This window comes from Hetaerina americana, unplaced genomic scaffold (assembly GCF_022747635.1).
Source record: "Hetaerina americana unplaced genomic scaffold, ioHetAmer1.1.p SCAF_5, whole genome shotgun sequence".
NCBI lineage: Eukaryota > Metazoa > Arthropoda > Insecta > Odonata > Calopterygidae > Hetaerina > Hetaerina americana.
In genome coordinates this window covers 64,523,401-64,545,507 of record NW_027287095.1, presented here as the reverse complement: position 1 = coordinate 64,545,507, position 22,107 = coordinate 64,523,401, and the positions used below count along the sequence as shown (strand labels likewise).

Below are 22,107 nucleotides of genomic sequence, written 5' to 3'. Positions count from 1 at the left end.
CTAATGATTTTTTATTTGCATCACCAAGACTAGTAGTCCGATGGGCATTAGTTGCCGGATGTAGTTTGTGTGATATACGTATAGTTAGTTAGTTATACGTGCAGCAATCAGGTGAACAGTTAGATAAATAAAAATACGTATTTGTTTATTAGGAACTTGACTGATACGCTTCATTAGAATGAAGTTGTTAGGGCTCAGTTTATTTACTAGGAATACCGGTGCTCATGTGGAGCCCATTTTTTCGGGAATCCGTTAATATCACGTCAATCAGAGCCAAATATATCTAGTTTTGTATTCAAATTTCATATTTTCAGTTTGGTTATTATCTTTTCGTATGTATAAGAACAAGGCAATGAAAATCTAAGCCATGAAATAACCTTATTAGTACAAGTTAAGGCACGACATTTTTATTAATTAAAGAAAGAAGTATGATTAGGTATTTGCTTTTTATTATGAAAGGTATTTGGTATTATTATTTATTATGAAAGAGCAGGTCATGTAATCCCTTATAGAAGTGGCCCAGAAACCAATTCAGGTGCTCTCTGCTTGATGAAGCTAGGGTAGGGCTGATTATCGGAATAGATAATCATAATTTACTGTCGAAGTTTGTGTAAATATGTAGTGTACTCGATTTGTTCCGCTATGACCATGCAATTCGATTAACTTACTTTTTATTCTTTCATATTCTCTCACTGTGTGAGTGCAGTTCACTAAACTTAGCTGGTTTGCTTTTGAGATGAAATCCATTTGAATAACTTTCGCATGAATATCCTGCGATCAGGATTGTTTTAAGTGATAACTTGGAAGAGTTGCGAATGGACATTATTTCGGTACGTGGCAGGAAGTTGGTGCAGCAGTTACTCTTGTTGTTCAACCATCCAGTAATCTCGATATCCTTCAGCAGTGGTCATACCAGCCAAAATTCATGACTCCGCAGTTTTGTGAATTTCATTGCGTATTCTTCTAGGAATTAGTAATGGCGTCCGTTCCACGATAACTTGGCGTTTGAAAGGCTCGAGAAATCTCCCCGTAAGACTCGTTTTTTCACAGGAAGTGAAATCTTCAAACGAGATAATGGAGTAGCCAGCGATCCCCACTCTTACGCTGTCGGCATGTGCTGAGGGAGAGAGTGAGATCTCCCCCTCCTATTTCCGATTATTCTCTGCTCTCCAAGGAAAAAGGTCACGTAGTTCGTCAACGCTGGTTAAGTTGAGTCATCGAGTTGGAAATTCCCCACCTTAAAGAATTAATGGAACGCTGGTTATTCATACCTCGTGGGAATATTGTTTCAGCGCCGGGAATTATTGAACTGGAAAAAGGGTTGATGTTTCTCAAATGAAATTAGCCTTATATGCAAGTGCATTTCGTTGATATATGCCGTTTTTGATTGAGTGAAGTGCAGGTATTGATTATAATGCATTAGGCTTCTAGCTTTTTGTCCTTACCGTTACGAATCTCCTCTGGTTTATAGCCTTCCTTTCACGCATGCATATGCAACAGAAGAAATTCGTAAGTGCAAATAAGTAGATATAGTGTGCTTATGGTAAAACTGATGCGTATTCCGAGACGTAAATTGACAAATGGGGTCCCACCCACCCCAGTATGTCACATAATTTTTATCACGTGTAGTTTACTTTGGGAAATAGATTTAATGTTACACCTTATATATAATGACAATTGTGAAAAATGTATGCTTGATCCTGGATGTTGCGTTTGTGGCCGTGCTACATTTTCTAAACAATCGCCTTAGTGTTATTCCGCATTACTAAACTGGAGAATAGGATTTTCCAGCTAAACGACATGTAATTTTACTGGGTTAAAAGATAGTTGGGAAAGTAGTTATTTTCCGTCAGATGTTATATTGGCCGCGTTTTTCGCTTCACGCAAAATTTAGTTGATGACAGGATATGTGCAATATTATATACATATTTCTAAATATATATGTATATATATATATATGTATATATATATATATATATATATATATTACGTCAGCCATGTTCGTGGTATAGGATGGGAAGATGTACCTTAATCATTCTCCGGCCCCTTGTATGAATTGATTTAGCTAATTGGACAACATGCTAGTAGGTAGGAAATGTTTTCTTGTCAGAAGAATCCTAGATTAATTTGAAAGTTCATTTACTAATTTCTTATATTGCCGGAAACGGTAAATAAACCATATGAAAGTCTACAGCAAATTCAAATTATTATTAAGTCTCATTCATTTAGCTCCTATTTTAATGAACGCTGTTGTTGCCCGATACTCATATAATGTAGCGCAAATCCTGATAGTGCCACATTATATTATTTTTTTAGACATTTTTTACATATACCCTGCAAGCCACCGCTGGGTTGTGTGACAGGGGGGTGTGTATTGCCGTAGGTTTTCGCCGGAATACTTTGTCTTTATTGCAGTCCATTTCTTTGTGTGAGTGGTTTTATATTCTAGTAGTATATTGGGCACCCATGCCCTCACTCACATTTGAAGCAGCAATACAAGCGGCACATAGAAATAATACGGCAACAACAGCCATGTACCAATGTGTTGCTGTCTAAAATTAGCTGGGTATTGTATTACTTTTCAGTGTCAGCGCCTTGAAGTTTGGCGTCAGTACATATTTGTATTGGCTTAATCCGATGTTACTTTTTATTTCCGCAGGGAGAGGCGGGAGCAGGAAGCTAGAGAGTTGGAGAAGCAGCACAAAGAGCGGGAAAGGGTGGAGAGGGAACGGGCCGAGAGGGAGAAGGCGGAGAGGGAGAGGAGGGAGAGGGAGCAGCAGGAGAGGGAGAGAATGGAAGAGCAGAGGGCGGCGGAACAGGCTGTCCACAAGCATTTCGAGGAGTCTCTGAGACTTGCGCAGCAGAAGGTATGGCGAACAGAAGTCTCCTATGAGTGTTCCTATTCCCATCCGCAGCCAGTGTGTTTTAAGCACCGAATATATCTAGTTTGTCAACCCATAAGTGCTCGAACATTGTGGATATTCTAAATATACACCGCCAGTGTGCTTGCTTAATTGGGTCGACGATAGGGAAGACGTCGGGATACGTTATTTGTAAATATGTACATCGTTCCACATGTCGCGCTGCATGATATTGATGTTTCGGTAAGTAATATTACGATTAAATTTTGTCTTCCCTGAAATAGTAATATTGGAAGCGCTTTGCGGAGAAGTGTGTGAACTATTTCATATTAATCATGCGTTCGTGACGGGCCCTGTTTCGGCCATGGCGGCGGAAGTGCCGGTTCGTCGTCCAGCTACCTGCGGTTCGGAGGCGCTTTGTGGTAGAATCTCATACTAAGATATAATTCAGTTAAAAGATAGGCCGATATAACTGACGCCATGACCTTACTCAGCCCTCGAGGTGAACAAAGGACAGGGAAGGTGAGCCGAAAGTTACGTTCTCAGAAGAGAGAACCTGTCGGCGTTTGGCCAAGGCATGTTAAAGTGGCGTGTATATCAGAGAATCGGTGTGTTCGGTGTCCGCTTCTTCTATTCGTCAAATCTATCGAAACGGTGTTAATAATAACGCTTGCAGTCAAGCTCTAGGGCGGGCAGATGAATAGGTCAGATTAACTACCAAATGGTAGTTAACACATTTGTTAGTTAGATGGTGAAGGGATCAGTTTACTGCCCTTTATTGGCCTCAATGTGATTACATTCAAAACATTAGCTAGGGCAATATTTAGCGTATGAGTATATCCACACGTGGCGAATGTTCCGAGAAATTAAATTAATTTTACCATGGTATTACCTGTACGCATGCACTACCGTGTTAGGAAAATTTTCGAAAATGCCAGAGCATGCTTATTATTCATACGTATTTTATTTCGCGACCATCCTTGATTATTAAATAAAAGTCAGTTTGAAAGTTAGACAATACCTAATTATTTCATGTGCTATCTTGGACGTTATGAAGAAAGAAAAGACGACGTATGAAAGTGAAAGGTCGTGGGCAAAACGATTGCATGAATTTACTAATCGTAAGGATTACCTTAAGGTATTGGAAGTCGTAGGAAGGTTTGCCGAGCATATTTAGAGGTCAGTGTTAAATTTAAGGTGGAAACATATTTTAGATGGAAACGTATACCCTTGTGTGGCAAGTAATTCATACGCCCGCTATTGGGTGTTAACGATCATTTACGAAGTTAGGTATTTCATAATCCAATATAATACACGATTATTTCATTGAAAAGAATTTTGAGGGCCTTTCTTAAAATATTGATAATATTGTTTTAGATTTACGGAACTACTAATTCACAGTGACGTACCATCTCCTTGAAGTTGAAACTTGTATGGCGTAGTAGTAGCACGTGGTGCTCTTAATTTCAGGGCGAAGTATAGGGGGAACCAGTGTAAGTGTATTAGGGTCCGAAAATTTATTGCTAAGCATTGGAAATTAAATTTAAAGGTGTTGTTTTTATTTAAGATTAGTCATTTTAAAGGTCAATAATGTCAAGTGTACGTCACGTATGCGACTTGACCCAAAACAGAAGAGCGAAGAATATTTTTTTTCTGTTGATGTTGTCTTGTTTGTTTAAGCGGAATCGTTACTATTCCTAAATACAATAGGGGGCAGCTCCGAGATATAACCTTTCCATGTAAGTCGCCATTTCACAGTCAATAGTTGGCAAGTAATGATTTATGTAGTATCTTTATTAGTTCAAAGTGACTTTTCGCACATTAAATAAGTTTTCAGTGCCCTTTGAGATATTAAGCTTTACCGGGCTAAATTTAATCCCTACACAAATTATCAATGGTGGGTTCGTGTTAAATTACGATTAATATAGTATTTTGAGAGAATCTGTTCTCTCATAAAGGAAATCACCATCCTCTCCTACCTGCAGATTTTTTGTGCTACCCTGCCACAATTCTGTGATTTTTTTTCATATTGATCGCCCATCAGATAAGTTATTAGTCAGTAATGACATTGTTCAGGCCAAACATAGTGAAGATAACACAAATCATTTGATTCAAATATTGGGGATATGACGTCATTTATTAACTAAGCTTAAACTTGTAGCAAGACTTCTTCGGAAATTTCATGCAAATTTTAGGGTTCATTGGGTCCTGGCCATTTTAATATCACACTTTCATCAATTTCAGTCCCAGTCATGGTAGAAGTAAGATATTTTAAGCACCATTGTATTTAGTATTTATCTTTTAATACCATTATTGGCGCGTTTCTTGATGCACACAATTCAAATAATCTGTCCAAATGTTGCATATTCATGTAATATACAACGTCACCTTCATTAGAATACATAACTTAGGTTGACAAGTGACAAAATCTTAGAACAGAATTTTCAGACTGGACTTCCATCCTAGAATGTACATTGCATTGGAGTTTTATAAAATTTGGTTTTTTTAACGTTTGCTCTTAGCCAGCCCAGCAGGTTTTTTGTCAGGCACATGACATTATACTTGGCAATGTTTGATCTTAATCACCAATTCACCATCATTCACTGAGTTTTCAAGGTTACAAGTAGGAATTTTGTATGGTTTGTAGTATGATTATTGATATACTAATTACAGGTATTGAAGGTTGTTCTGGTCAAATTTGATTGAATGATTAACACTGGTAAGAGGTAGTTTTCTTCTTTGGTCAACCTCATACAATTATGAGGGTAAAAAGAAACTTCATTTTTCCACAGTAAAGATTTAATATTTCACGGCCTGGGTTTCGATGCCACACATCACCACCTGATGATGATACGCAGCATTGAAACCATGATCGTGAAATATTTAATCTTTGTTGTGGAAGAGTAAAGTTACTTTTTACCCTCATAATGAAGGAATTCCACAAAGTTAAACCTGAAACTATTATGTTTATGATTAGATTTAAGTTCCCATGCTAATTGCCAACAGTAGTCTATGGATCTTAATTAGATTGGTTATACCCTGAAAATGATGTGCTGCTGAGGTATAGAAAACACTATGTACTGTTATGTATAATGTCATGAAACTATGAAATTTCAATTACAATCATTGCTAGTGAATTTTTGATCAAGTAATAGTTTGTGTTAGATATTTTCCCTAATTCAGATTGTGTTTAAATTCACATTGAGTTGCAAGTAATTTTTAAATAAGACAGTTTTGATGTCTTTGACCCAATGTTGTATCAAATTTCATTAAAATCAACATTTGGAATGGGAATTAAAAATTTGGCCAAATAATTGCTTAAATTGTTTCTGAAAAGTATTTCTGTCAGCACATTAGTGAACTGAATTTTGCTGATTGAAAATCCATGCAAGAAATGGATGACTAAGGTGCTAATAATTTGGGAAAAATAATAGCCCCAAAATATAGGCAGTATACAAGCATTACAATGCCCTGTGGCCATCATCATCATGTAAGTTAACCATCAATAAAAAAGTTAATTATTGCATGTGCAGCATTAATTTTGTAATGTTGCGCAAAGTGCCCTTGATGTGTCTACAAAAATGGCTAATTTCTTTGTAGGGTTCATCTGCTTGATAAATTAATGCCTAAATGACATTTCAAGAAGTTAATTTTTTTAAATTTTAAATCTGGCTAATTAGTTTTGCTTCTTTTCTTATTTTGCAGTGTTTGTAGCCCTCTTGTCGCCATTTAGGTGATGCGCTTCATATTAACTTCATTTTTTTTGCACAATCAAAAGCTTCATGACAAGATTTTGAGTAAGATCATCAAGAGTATAAAAATATTGGGCTCTAAAGCATGGTGCCTGAAACCATGGTTATTTAAAGTAGAAGTGAACACCTTGTTCTACGTCTCTGTATATGCTGCATACATCTTTTATCTCTCTAAAAATGCTGTAGTCAGCAAATGATATCTCTTTTTTTCCCTCCTGTTTGCCATTGATACAACTAGCAGCGCAGCAACATGTGCTGGAGCCTCATCAATAGCCTTCCTCCTCCACCTCGATCGGCTGCCAGTGTAGTAGCAGAAGAGACAGAGCGCAAAAGAGCCGAGTTGGCGGTCAGGGACAGAGAGCGAGTGTATTATGCTACAATTGCTGTGAGTTAGAATTTAACCGTATCACATTGTTTAGGATAGGATTCTTAATGAAGTTTTAGTGAAAAACAATTTTTTGGCACTGGTCAATAGTATTTTATTTTCAAAACTAATGTACCCAAGATTTGTTGCTTCTAAGCAATTCTTGCTTTGTGCCAGCAGTGTTGCAAATGTTTTATTCATGTTCTTGAGCTATTTGAATGGGCCTGGAGAATGCAACATATGTCATGTACATTTGGTTAACTGGCTGCCATCAGTTGAAAATTTAATGTATGTTATTGAAATAGGACAGTATCTACTGTAGTGATTGAAATTTCTATAGCAGCTTGGGTTATGTAGAAAATGTGTTGTTCACATTTTGAATTATATCAGTGAAACTTCAAGGGTTATGACTAAGGGAACATAATCCATGATTCAGTGTTCAAAATTTTGTCATACCATCATAGGCTCTGTATACACAAGTTTATGTGAATATCATTCAATTACTTAAATTAAGAATATTATTTGCTTTGGAATAGTGAATTTGGTATGCTAATAAAGCTGAAAGTTAAATGGCTGCAGTAGCTTGAAATTTAAAGCCATAAAGGTATTCTTGCATTTAAACATGTGGCCAATATTATTTTTTGTGATGATAAAGTGGTGTGGTATTTCTAGTAATCATGTGGTTAGATTAGGTTGCCATGTATTTCAGTCAATAATTAGTAGTCCAAATTACCTTTTTTGTTGTTAATGACTTTGTCTACTTGATGTTACATTATTATATCACATTGCTATTTACTTGTCTCCTGATGGAGCGGAGAATTTTGATGCACAAATCTTTTTACAAAGGAATTGAGTATGCTTCAACACACTATTTACTTTCTCATTTAAAGGCTCAGCACTTGCCACCTGCTAGTTCCGGAAAGTTAGAATACCCTCCACCACCAGCTCACTCGAGAATGGTTGAAAAGACATCGGAGAAAAACATTTCCGGTGGACCAGGTGGGCATTCTCCCCTTCCCAAGGTGGAGCCAAACTTTAATTTGTTTGGTTATCAAGCATACCAGCCCCCAGCATTTCTCTCTCCTGAGAAAGTAAAAGTGGAATCTAAAAACCCAGCCACCACGACAACAGCTCAGCTGATGGTGTCATCTCAACCACTTTCGTCCTCACCGGCCCACCCCCACCATCATCCCCACTCCATAACTATGGGGATTCCAAGGGATTTGCCAAATCCCCCACCACTCACTAGTGACTTATCAAAGAATTCGGTTATTGTGAAAAATGATGGCAAGCAGCAGCAAATGTCCAAGATTCCTCACTCCCGTCACCAACCTCAGCAATCTCATTTACATGGGAAGTCGGTTGGTCAACAGTCATCTGCATATGAATACCACCAGAGGAGCCCAACAAGATCACCCATTGGGCTCCACCATGCCCCTCACCATCCAGTGCACCATCATCACCCATCTCACCATCAGCACCAGACTTCTCCACATCACCAGAGTTCTGTTCCACACCTTTCCTCTGAGCCTCAGAACTTGGCTAAAGGGTCACAGGCTCCTGTTCATGGACAGCCCTCTTCCTTAGTGTCTCAAGAGAGAGCATCCCCTTATGGAGCACAAGCATCAAACCACCTTTCCTACAATCTCATTGGTCCACCGAAGGCAAACAGTGTAACTAATCCTTACCAGATATATAGTGCTCCCTCCTTGCACCCAGCATCACAGGCAGGGCCAGCATCTCACTTCACCCATTCTGTCAGTGGATCGTCTGCAACTTCTTCCTCTTCATCCTCTTCGACATTGGGTAACAAGCCCAAGGTGAGCAGTCCGGCTCCACCCCACATATATGGCAGGCCAACTGCTGGGGTTGGCAGTGGGGGCTCATCAACTGCTGGAAGAACTGTGCCAGCTGAGGTTACACCCTCACCTGGCTATCCTTTACCGCTCACTGCCAAATCTCATCCATACCCCCCTGGGGCACCCCACTCGACTCACACGGTAAGTGCTAATATGTCTGGCCCACCACCGGCCCACAGTGGGAGTGACCCAAGACCCTACGATCCCCGTGCTTACCCACCCACACCAATCACGAGGCCTTCCACAGTCCAGGCGGTTGTTTCTCATCCCACACCAGCACCTCGTCGCATGACCAACCAGTCTCAGAGTGTTCCTCCCATTCCTCCATCTGTGCACAGGAATAGCCCACGTCATGAGCCGACTCCTCCTGTTTTGCACACTGGGGGCAACTTCCAAACACAGCCATTAGACTTGGGGGTCTCTGATCGATCAAGGGATGAGTCAAACTCTCCAAAGAGGAAGGGCGTGCCTGATAGAGTTAATGTTTTGGATACAAGTGCATCTAAAAAAAGGCGATCTGACACAATGCCCATATCCTCAACTGTCATGCCACCAGCTGTTCTCGCTCGAGTTAGTGAACCTGGCCCCTTAGTGGCCAGTGCTGCAGCTTCTATTACCACCGTGGTCAATACATCATTAGGTGCCATTCCTCAAGAGGTTCCAGTCACAACCTCTCCTAATGTGGTTGCTTCATGTCGTAAAACTGTGGCAACGATTCCAAGAGTGAGTGCTGCTCAGGAGGACTCTGCCAGTCCAGTTATTCCTAGACCACCTGAACCATCTTCGCCAGCTGCCCGCCAGGTTCCAACACCCAACTCTTCAGCTGCATCCTCGATGCCTGTTCCGCCATCATCTCCAAACTCTCAGTCAGCTCGGCCACCATCTGTTGGGGGCACCGAGTCCGAGAAATCAAACAGCCCAGGACCATCGAGGTCTGTGGCACCCCAATCCATGGGCCCAAGTTATCCTGTTCACAAGCTCAAAAAGGCATGGCTCCAGAGGCACTCTGGGGAGGATGGAGCTGATGGATCTGTGGTGAGCCGAAATGGCGGGGTCACATTTCCCTGCTCGCCCCCCACTTCGCAATCTGGGGCTGCGACATCGTCATCCACAGCAAGCGATGCTTCGAGTCGCCGAGGCCAGGCATTGTCCCCTCCTCGTGTGAAGCAGCCTTCGAAAGGGAGGGCAAGCTCGGAGGCCCAAGGAGGTGGAGGGAAAGGTTCAGGGAAAAGGGGAGGAAGGGAGTCATCAACAGTTACGCCAAATGGTCATACTGGCTCAATGGACCCTGTCGAGATGTTGGAGGACTCCTCCAGCTCGGATGCAGACTGCAAGTCGCCGACAAAGCGGAAGGTGTGGAAGTCAAAGAAGAGAAAGAAGGGAGCTGTGCGAAGTGGTAAGGTAGCTGAAGAGACTCCAACAAAGAGGAGAGCTGCTGCTGGAGATGGTGATAGCCAGAGTGAGAGCGAGAAGGAGAGTGGGAGCGACAAGGAGTCAGACAGTGGAGGGAGCACAGGACAGGGACGAGGGGGGCGTGGAGGAAGTGGGGGTGGTGGTGGGAGTGGGACAGGCAGTGGAGGTGCTGCAGGTCGTGGCTCGGAAGGGAAGGAGCCGAGGAGGCGTGGACGCAGGCCCAAGGCAAGGGAGGAGAGGGCACGGCAATCTGGTGGTGGGGTTGGTGGGGGCTCTTCATCGACACAATCTCAATGTGCACCCACTGCCAATGACTGTAATTCAACGCGCCCCATGACCTCTTCAGGGCAGGTGTCAAACTCCACTGACTCCGCACGAGGTGTGGCCTCAAGTGCACGTGGTGGGGGTGCTAGGAAGGGTCGTGGTGGTGGTGCTGCAGGGGAAGGAAGTGGAGGGGGGGAACCACCAAGGCGAGATCCGTGCCGCAAACCACCTGTGTCCCAGCTGAAGAAGACTGGGGAGAGTTTTCTTCAGGATGGTTCTTGCTTTGAGGTTGCTCCCAAACTTGCCAAGTGCCGTGAGTGCCGATGGACTCCCAATCAGAGAAGCCGTAACATGCCTAACATTTTCTGCCGGTTTTTTGCCTTCCGTCGCTTGAGGTATACCAAGAATGGACAGTTGGCAATGGCAGGCTTTTCTGATCCACATGGAGATGCTTCAGAGGTCAGTGCTTGTGAATGGATGCTTCATATTTAATTACTTAGTGAAAATTTTGCTTAATTTTTTTGCTAGAGGCATGTTCAGAACTTTTTCTCTCATTTCAGGATGATCTGAAGTTGTGGTTGCCTCAGGGTGATAATCCTCCTGGAGACTTGGATGTAGAAATGTCAAGGTTTCTTCTGTCTCAGGTTGGTGACCAATTTTGTGACCTTGTGGAGCAAGAAAAAGATGCCATTTCCTTGCACATGTCTGAAGGTTAGTTCATTTTCATTTTTTCCTATTTTGAAAGTGCTTGGAGAATATCTCAACTATGTACATTTGATCAATGATTGAGTCTTTGGAATGCCATTCCTAATGCCTAATTAATCATGAAGCTATTATTCGAGGATTTCAGTTAATTAATGTAGTTAGCATAACTTAGTGGTGTGAAAGTTCAGTTCTTTGTGAAAGGTTTGTGAAAATGTAGGAAAAGTTTATAGAAGTTCTTATTTTGCCTGCAGTGCATATTTTTACAATTGTCTTGCAAGTAATGAAACTCAGGTCACCATGTAACCACTACTTAGTACTCAAAATTTTTTGGATCCCATCTCATATATTAATGAAATTAGTGGTATTCATGTCTTCCAAGTGAGCATGCTTATTACTAGCCAACATAAGTTTAATGGGTACTATTATATTTTTTGGCCCAGCAGTTTTCTTTGAAATATTGACTAATGTGCATTGATCAAATTGTCAATTAATGTTAGAATTGTGGTACAACAAATAAACATTTTTTGTATGGAAGTAACATGATCCTGATAACTTGTTTGAGTACTCTTGTATCAATCACTCTGTCATAAATCTTGTGTGGCCATAATCTAGAATGGATTTCTTACTAACCAAGTCATTTGTGCTATGAAGTTCACTTCCCAAAATTTTTTTCCAAATTGATTGCATAAGTATCTGTTTAAATGTTATGACTTCATCTATAGATGAATTTAGCTCTTGCCTATTTCAAGTTTGAAACAATTATTGTGAATGGTTTTTGCCTGGCATGTGATGACAATAATACCCTGACATTGTGTGATGTTTGAAGCTTTTTAACCGGCTGATGTGGCAATTTGATAACATTTTTCAGATCATAAGTTCATAGTGTTTCGCTGTTGTTTGATATGAAATGTTTTATTTTTGCTGCAGACAAGACCATTGCCTGGAAGCGTGTTGTGCAAGGGGTGAGAGAGATGTGTGATGTATGTGAGACTACTCTCTTCAATTACCATTGGGCATGTGGGAAGTGTGGATTCGTGGTGTGCATAGATTGCTATAAGGTGAGAACTCTACCAGATCCAAGGAGACCACAAGTCTTACTTGTTTCCCTTATTACTTGTAATGAGCATGTGTTGTGTATATGTTCTGTGGGATTAATGGCATTGTTTAATTTTCAGGGCCGTAAGAATGGTACCATAAAAATCTGGGAAGAGGCTGGAAAAGACCGAGATGATTTCTCCTGGTTGCTATGTACCAACCGTCAGGCTCATGAACAAGAAAAACTGATGCTCACCCAGATTATTGCCGATGATGCCTTGCTAAATCTGGGTTCACAGGTCCATTCTGTGCGTCAGCAGTGGGGCATTTCACAGTTTTGCCGCTGTATTTCCAACAAGGAACAGAAGGGAGCCAATGGTATCGCTAAGGTGAAGAATTTTTTCCTTTCTTAAAATTGTTGTAAAAGGATGTAATTTTTGTCGACATATTGTGTGTTTTGATTTGTTCATCGCTAATAATTTGTATTCAAAGCATCAAAATATGCTGTCAAGCTTTCAGTCAATCTTGCAACTTTGTGTTAACGATTTTTCAGTAAAAACGCAGTTATATGTAGTGGTGAGTTTAAATACACAGTGAACAAGCAATGTGACACCCCATCTGGTGTTTATCTTCCTATTCGGCTACCTTACAGGATTGTCACTTTTAAGAAACTAAGATGAAAAGAAAATTATGTTGTAATCATTGTATACTAAACTTACTATTGTCAAAAGGTGACGGCTATTATTCAAGTTATATAAGTTGCCATAATTCATTGAGAGTGTGTGTGTCCAAAATATGATTAAAATGTTTGGTTCCCTTTCTAGGATTTGCTGAAAAATCTTATTAAGTGTGAAAATCTGAATGGAGTGGTGAAATCTGAGAAGACAGATGGTGGAGATGATGTGAAGAATAATTCAAAGAAGAATGGTACCAAGGGAAGTGAGGTGGATGATGAAAGTAAGAATTCGCCTCTTAATTGGTTAGCTGATGTAGCACTATCTAATGAAGACAAAAAGCAGAGTGAGGTTAGTTCTGGAATTATTGTTTTGTTTGAACTATTTATTCTTAATTGACAGTAGCAATAGTTAAAATGTATCCAATAAGTTAAGAATATATTAAATTCATGGTGGCATAATTCTTGTGGCAATTGTCTGATTTATATCTTATTAGTATCTCTTTAGTATTCTTGTTGAATATTGAAATTGATAGTATCAATGTATTATTTATCTCCTGCCAAAATATTTTTTTAAGGTTGGTTTAATCGTTGTTTGTACCTTATTTAGGGATCTGTGAGCAGTAGTGATTCAGAAGATGACAAGGAGAACTACTCCACACTCCGGGAATTGTTAATTAGGCCTTCAAATGCAACTGGTGGCAGCAGTGGCCCTGCATCTCCTACTCAACCATCCCTCTCACCACAAAAGTCCAGATCTAGGCCTTCCACCCCATCAGTGCCTGCTACCAAGAAATTGCGCATGGAAGTGGTGGATAGCATAGACACAATGGAAACATTGGACCAAGTGATATCGTCTGCTATTCGGGATGTGGCAGGGGAGAAAGTTGCTGATAAGAATTCCAAGGGGGGTGAGGGTAATGGAAGTAGTGAAGAAACAGCGGCTCCGTTGCAATTGAAGCATTTCATCCGACGCTTCTCGCTTCAGAGCAGAGAGCCACTTCCCATCAGAATAATGACATTGACGGAGAGCATGGCTCTGTACCCAGATGTACCTCACTCCTGGCTCTGCGATGGCAAGCTTCTGCGTCTTCATGATCCAAGCAACAGAAACAACTATCGCATATTCCAAGTAAGTTGTTCGAAGTTGAATGTCCTCTCAATGTGTAGTTGTAAAAAATATAATTCTCCATGTTTTTAGCACTCCTTATCCTTCTATCAAAAAATAAGTCAAATGATGCCTAAGGGCTGATAGGCATTAAGTTATTTAATTGTTGCAATTTTTCTTGCCTTCTATATCCTTTTAAATGCATATTGTTTCATTTTTTTTTGTTCATCAGTTAGTTTATAAAATATAAATAATTTATGTAGAATATTACTTTGGCTTGACTACCTTTTGTGAAATTTTCCTCTTTGGGAATTGAGTTTAAAAGGACAGTATTATAATTCCTGAGGTTGCTTGAATCGCTTCTTCCTTCACTATAAATCTATACCACAGTCATATTGCTATTAGTCCCTAAGAATTATTTTGAATTAGAAATGGGTATTTGCTGAAAATTTGTGTAACTTTATTTCACTATAGGATCAGTGGAAGAGAGGGCAGCCAGTAATTGTAAGTGATGTGACTAAGAGCCTGGATGCTGCATTGTGGCATCCAGATTCTTTTGCCAGAGATTTTGGAGATGACAAGAATGATCTAATCAATTGTTCAACTGGGAATATCGTGCCAAATCAGCCTATGCGGCGGTTTTGGGAAGGCTTTGAGGTGGTCTCTCGTCGCCTTAGAGATGAGAAAGGGCAGCCAATGCTCCTCAAGCTTAAAGATTGGCCACCAGGTGAAGACTTTGCAGAAACCTTGCCTGCAAGGTAAGCTTTTGGTGATTTGCATGAGTTTTGGTGTTATTTCAACCAGTTGTTTATTTCACCATGATGCTGTTTCTGGAATAGGAATGGTTTTTAAGGATGTGGATATAGTAAAAAGTAGAGAGTAATACTTAATGAGTACAGATGCAAATCCACATAAATCTAGCTCCCTCAACATTCTTACTTAGGCTCACTGCCCACTCTCAGCTCCCGTTAATCCGTAGTAGTCCATATTTTGCAGCTGTGAATAATTCTTGTATTTCAATGGGAAGTGATTTGGGAACATAATTTTCCAGGTTAACTTACTTGTGATTCTTATGTATGATTACCTTTAAAGCCATTGGGGATAAATTATTCATTGAGACCCTTCCTCATCGGTTAATTTCAAGAAAAGATGTTATTTCTATTTACCTTACCAGGTGATAAAAAATGGTACAAAAGATGCCGTGTCCTTACAAAACCAAAGAAAATACTGATGCAGTTGTGATTTTAATTTCTCATTTTTATCATTACTGCTTTTTTGTTGAGGAATTTGTGCAGTTCTTCATACATGTTGCATCTTATTTTAGGTTTGCTGACCTCATGAAGGCTTTGCCTCTTACGGAGTACACACACAGGAATGGTCGGTTAAACATTGCATCTCGATTGCCGGAATGCTTTGTCCGTCCAGACTTGGGGCCCAAGATGTACAATGCATATGGATCAGCTGCACATCCAACCAAGGGAACAACAAATCTTCATCTTGATGTATCAGATGCTGTTAATGTAATGGTTTATGTGGGGATACCTCAAGATGTAGCTGATGCTGAGGACCAACACAAAGGTAAATTGGAATAATTTTAGTTCCTCTGTTTGTCTGAGGGGGGAAGTTAGGGTTTTGTTCTACTGAGCTAAAAACTTAAAATCTTATGTATGTATTATGTATTTTTGTATATTGTGGGCTCTTGTAGTTATGACCTGTGTGTTTTCCAAAAGTCGTAAAACTCATACAGGCCTTTGATGATGCCTGGTTGTGAAGACCATCATTTACTAATTAAATGGACTTTTTTTTTATATTTAGATGCCCTTCGTGCAATAGAAGAGGCTGGTTGTGATATACTCACACGTCGCAGAGTCAAAGAAAAGGGAATGGTTCCTGGTGCCTTGTGGCATATATATGCTGCCCGTGATGCAGACAGAATCAGAGACTTATTGAATAAAGTTGCCATAGAGCAAGGTGCTCGATTAGAGCCTCATCATGATCCAATCCATGACCAGAGTTGGTACCTTGATGGCAAGCTACGTGAGAGGCTGTATGCAGAGTATGGTGTTGAAGGGTTTGCATTAGTGCAGTGCCTAGGGGATGCCGTATTCATTCCAGCTGGTGCTCCCCATCAGGTTAGTTGAAATCTTCTTTCATTCCACTTTGGCTCTGGATTTTAAAACATTGTGCAAATTTTTCCATTAGCATGTCTCAAAAAAAATCATCGGCTGTTTTTTGAAGTGAATATAACAGGAGGTATTATTTCTAAGAGTAGATTTTTATATGTGCAAAGGATGCCCGTGCATACTCGTCCTTTATAGTTAGATATGACAAAGGAAGACTAATATTTATCTTTTTAAAAAATTGACATTTTCCATAATAATGATTGGAAGTGAATTTCTTAATTTCAAGTCGAGCAGTCAATTCTATCAGTGAAAGATTACGAAGATGTTCATAATATTTTGTTTTTGGTAAATTTTGTAGAAACTCATCATGAAGTATTTTAATGTTCTTGTGTGTGTGTAATGATGATTCACATGCTTGTGTGTGTGGATATATTCATTATAAATTGCCATATGCAGCCGATACCTTGCTTAGCATCAGGATTAAGTTTCTGGAAATAGTCAAGAAAGGAGAGATATTTTGACATTATTCCTCTGTTGTAACAGTTGTTATAAAATAATGTAGCTTGGAATTCACTATGTACCATGTATCTTGATCTGGTATCAAGTGCTGCTGCTTCTACTACCTCGATCAAAAAGTTCCCGGAATAACCACCGTGTGGCGCTCCCATCGTTCCGATTTGAGTTCTGTTTTTTTTTGTTAAATTGGTACATCTGTTGTTGATATTCCCTTTAAATCTTAGTGTCATAACTTGACATTTGCAAAAGTTACGTAGCCAAGAGTACATCTATCTCTGTGTGTGTTGGCGATTTTTTACAATTTCAGAAATGGATTTAAATTTGCAACAACGAACTTGTATTAAATTTTGCGTCAAAAACGGATTTAGTGGCGCACGGACGTTGGAAATGTTGGAAAAGTGTTTCGGCAACGATTCTCTAAAAAAACGGTCGTTTACCAGTGGCACAAGCGGTTCAGAAGTGGTCGTGAGTCAATCGAAGATGATGAACGCAGTGGCAGACCATCGACATCGAAAGTCGGTGAAAAAATTGATAAAGTAAAAGAAATGTTGGTCAATAACTGCAAATTAACCATCAGAGAAATAGCGGAGGACTTGAACATTGCCTATGGATCCGCCCAAGACATTGTGGTTAATGATTTGGGTTTCCGTCGTGTAACAGCAAAGTTGGTGCCAAAAGACCTCAATTTCATGCAAAAAAGAGACCGTGTTGACGTCGCAAAAGACATGATTTGCGAGGCTGAATCCGATCCCACATTCATCAAAAGGATCATTACTGGAGACGAGACGTGGGTTTATGAGTACGACACGCAATCCAGACATCAGGCAAGTGAATGGCGTTCACCAAATGAGCCGAGACCAAAAAAACCACGTCGTTTTCAGTCAAAAAAGAAGGCAATGCTGACGGTTTTCATGGATTACAACGGTGTAGTGCATCATGAATTTTTGCCAGAAGGCCAGACAGTAAACAAAGAGTATTATTTGGGCGTTATGAGACGTTTGCGTGAAGCAATTCGCCGAAAGAGACCAGAAATGTGGGCAGAAAACTCGTGGATTTTGCACCATGATAACGCACCGTCGCACAGTGCTATCATTATTCGTTAATTTTTTGACGAAAAATGCAACAAATACCATCCAACAGCCACCGAATTCACCTGATTTGGCTCCCTGTGACTTCTTTCTGTTCAATCGAGTTAAAAAACCATTACGGGGAACGCGTTTTAGCAGCCGAGAGGAAGTAATGGAAAAATCGCAGGAAGCACTGATGGACATACCGAAAACCGACCGTAACTTTTGCAAATGTCAAGTTATGACACTAAGATTTTAAGGGAATATCAACAACAGATGTACCAATTTAACAAAAAAAAACAGAACTCAAATCGGAACGATGGGAGCGCCACACGGTGGTTATTCCGGGAACTTTTTGATCAAGGTAGTATTTTTATTTTTTATATTCTTACACTCCTTAAATTTTTGATTTGTCTACCCAATGCTATGTACAATATTTCTTTCTTGTGTTCATAGGTGCGGAACTTACACAGCTGTGTCAAGGTGGCAGAAGACTTTGTTTCCCCAGAGAATGTCTCTCATTGCTTCCATCTGACACAAGAATTCCGTGAGCTCTCAGACACTCATACAAACCATGAAGATAAGTTACAAATAAAGAACATTATTTACCATGCGGTGAAAGACTCACTCTCAGTGCTGCTGGGACAATCCAAATCTGATGAGGAGAAAAATGGTAACGAGGGCAAGGATACCGATGATAGAGTTTCAACCACCCCCATTGCCACGGGTGGCTGTGAAGAGGTGGCAACTGGCCCAACCACTATAAAGGAGGAGAATCCAGACACGTGACTTAACAAATCCCATTAGTGTTAAATTTTGTTGCTGCATTGCATTCCTCGTCGGGGCGCTAGAAGCGAGGTGCAATACAAGGTGTGGTGACGACTAACTTGCTGCCGCCACGACAATCATCTCCCATTCTCCTTAATCTCAATGCTCTTATTGTTATTCAGCTGGCCGAATTGGGTCTGCACTGTACAACTTGCCCAAAAGTTGGATGACTTCCTAACATTCTGGACTCAAATTGTCCAAGTGGCAGCAGACAGATTCAGTTCTCCTGAAGTCCTTTGTGCGTGCGTGCGTGTGTGTGTGCAGATGGGTGCATGCTACTCAATGTATGATTGATCGAATGGTGTGACAGTGTATTTTTTAGTGAAGCATAATTGACAGGAGTGATTGTGGCTTAATTACTGCATTTTGATCCTAAAGAGTTTAAATGCAGTCTTAATGGTTGTGCCCTTAATATTTAACAGTTTATATTACTCGGGCTATGGTGGAGTGAGGGATAGCCTGTCTAAACATCCCATCTCTGGCCTTCAATGATGTTTGTCTAGTGATTTAAACAGAACAAACTATAGTGTGTTGTGAGCAGTTGTTTTTGCTACTATGTCCACCTACGAAATTGTGTGTGGCATCTTCTTTTTTATATTTTGGTACTCAGTATGCTGTTGTGTGGATGAAGCTAATGATCTCAAATGCTGACTTGTTACAGCTCTAAGAGCTAAGAGTGCAATTTTTTTAGTGGCACATGAGTGATGGACAGATAGATGTTGCCATGATTTAATTTAGTGGTACAGTCAAGGGAGCATTTTGTCAGTTTTCCCATATTGCCTCTGAAAGACCCAAGATGTCAAACAGACAAGAGCGAGCAATATGTAAGTAACTGCATATATTGACGATTCTCATTGTATCACATTATGCAATTTTTCTCTATTTTTATGAGAGAAATCTTATGCACATAAATAAAACCCATTTTTTTTGTTCACAATCCAAGGTTTCTTTGATACAAACCAACTGTGCTATTTAAGTATGTGCCAATTAGAGAGTTTGAAGAAGTCTTCATGTTTGTGTAGGGCTGGAAGTGATTTAAGTTTCACTGTTTCCTGTTAGTCCTGCATTTTATTGTATATAACATTGTTTTATTTGATTATTTGAAACAGCTACTATAAGAACTTGGATGCAAAAAGTTCTTTTTGTTTCAACCAAAGGCACATGAAACCAAGTATTTTAGGAAGTTCCTTGGTGCATGATTAGTATTAAAACTGCCACTTTGGTTCTGACTTTTGAGCAGTGAAAATTTTCTGTGATCTCAGTTTATCAAGCTCTTTCTCTAAAGAATATTACAACGAAGTAGGAGAAATATGTATCACATTGGTACATAGTAGTTGTACCAGCTCAATCATACCTCTGGAGCCCTTATAAATAATGCCAGTGGATATTTGTGCTGTCTTTGTTTTAGTGTTTGGAGGGCATGGGGAGGCATTAGGGGTACTAAGGAATATCCATTTTGCTTTACCAAGTCGTATGTCACTCCCAACCCAAGTTGCTTGCAAGCTGATTTCATTCGTTGCCCAATCTGGCCATGGTGTGCATTTCTCAGAAATAAAGAGGATGGCACTCTTATTTGAAGAGTACACTTGCATCAGCATTTCTCTTGAATCGTATTATAAAAGTAATTGAAGTACTTCAGTCAGCAGTATTTTTTTGGTACCAGAGAAAGGGTGAGACATCATTCTTTTTACATGTTCTAAATTTTCCTTCTGTTTGTGGAGTAAGGGCTGTGGGTGTTGTTCTGCATTTTTAGAAGACGTCCTACTGTGAAGAACCTTGCTTTGTGGAACTATCCTAGAAGCAAGGGCTTGTAATTTATTAAGCTCTGTGAACTGGTTCTAGATTGTGTTGTACATTGTCATTTTAATCCTAAATGTGTGGTTGGGGGTATTCCACTCCATTTGAATGCTGTCAGCATTTTAAGTATTTGTACAGTACGATTATATTGATGTTTCTGAGATCCAATGAGAGATTTGGTGATCATTTTTTGTACTGTGTATATGTGAAGATCTAAGTTTGAATAAGAAAAAGTTTATATTATAAACAGTGTCTTTTATACAACCCAGTAATTGAATCATTGAGCATTGTTAATAAACATTCCATTGTTTTAGTACATTTTATGGTAATTATTATACCAAGTGGCCACTTATTCAAGGATAGGTGCAGACTAAAGTGGGGAAATGTTCCATTACAATGATACTGAAGTGAAAGATTCTCATTAAACTTGCTCTTGATTGGGAAAAAGGATAACTATTGGAAAGTTGAAAAAATGAGCGAGTTCTAGTTTTTCTTTTGTAGAAATATAATTCTTTATTCTTGCATTTTCAAGGTGTAAGAGTATAATACGTTTTTTAGTAACTTATCGGGCAACACAAATTTACTCACAGTGGAGCAGGAGGGACAATCGATCCTGGATTAAGCAGCATTTACATTTTAAGTGGGTTCAAAGCTCGTCCCATAGTTGATCTCTTGTGGTAAAATAGTATAAATTGGGCCAAATTTGAGATGTAAACAGTAACGATAGTTTTACAATCACATGCCTCTTTTGTTTCCAATAAGTGTGCAGTTCTTGATAACAGTAAACTCTAGGTGGAAGTAAGTGTTAATTAAATCCTTTGGTTTCTTCCTCCTCATTACCTACTCTGTTCACAGAGCTAAATCGTCGTAGTGTCCTTAGCATGCATTGCTCATTTAAATAATGTATTGGAGAGGGACTTAATGATGGAAAATCATGTTTTTATCTTCATCTATTATTTCTGTATGTGCTAAACAATTTTAAACTTGCACGCACACCTTTTTAAAAGGTAGCAAAATGTCATAAATTAATAATTTCCAACTAGCTGTCTGATTGGCTGGTTTTGTGTGAATTGTATAAAAGAAAAATTGGCCTTTTGGAAAAGATTGGCTTATTTTGATAGGAATCAATCCATTTGCGCATTACTGCCAATGATAAGCACTACGTGGGTATGAACCTAAGAAACATTGACATTGCTTGATTTTTATTGTTTGGCATTATTGTAGTTACATGCTCTTGTGTTTTACATCAGAATTACCTGTAGAATTGTTTTGAATTAATGCAAGCAGGATAAGATTTTAAATTTCCTACTACCTAAGTAACATGTTACATAATGGTTACAAAGTGACTAACTGTAAATCCAGTAGAAAATAACTGGAAGAAAACAAATTTTAGAGACATTATCTTCTATGCTGCATTTATGACATGGAAATTAATAAGCCTATCACACCCAAACTACTACAATGTCTGACCAATGAACATCATGAACAAGATTGGTTTATTTTTATCAGAGAAAAGAATTGTGCAATGTAGGAGTACAGAGATAAATGATTGGAGAGGCTTATTTGTGGTCAAGTAAGAAGGATCACATGAAGATGTCTTATATTATTACAAGAACCACTAGCAACCATTTATCCCTTTAAATGATTAAAATATTTTGTATGTCTGTACTAAAAATTATTATCCTTGGTTATATAATAAATAATTCTCTTGCACTAAGCCAAACAACTGTTGACACTTGGCA

The 22,107-nt window shown here is 39.4% G+C and overlaps 1 protein-coding gene across 1 annotated transcript in view; it reads left to right on the top strand.

The window, feature by feature from the left end:
• The window catches only part of Kdm3 (Lysine demethylase 3), a 515,476-nt gene extending 494,832 nt beyond the window's left edge, over positions 1-20,644 (top strand). Inside the window, exons 10-21 of the mRNA XM_071592514.1 lie at positions 2,660-2,867; positions 6,852-6,998; positions 7,868-10,972; positions 11,074-11,224; positions 12,146-12,276; positions 12,394-12,642; positions 13,078-13,278; positions 13,537-14,058; positions 14,509-14,792; positions 15,359-15,612; positions 15,850-16,166; positions 18,197-20,644. Of these exons, the coding sequence (XP_071448615.1) occupies positions 2,660-2,867; positions 6,852-6,998; positions 7,868-10,972; positions 11,074-11,224; positions 12,146-12,276; positions 12,394-12,642; positions 13,078-13,278; positions 13,537-14,058; positions 14,509-14,792; positions 15,359-15,612; positions 15,850-16,166; positions 18,197-18,529 (5,902 nt within the window). The 3' untranslated portion in view covers positions 18,530-20,644. The remainder of the gene's footprint in view (positions 1-2,659; positions 2,868-6,851; positions 6,999-7,867; positions 10,973-11,073; positions 11,225-12,145; positions 12,277-12,393; positions 12,643-13,077; positions 13,279-13,536; positions 14,059-14,508; positions 14,793-15,358; positions 15,613-15,849; positions 16,167-18,196) is intronic.
• The last annotated feature ends 1,463 nt before the right edge of the window (positions 20,645-22,107 follow it).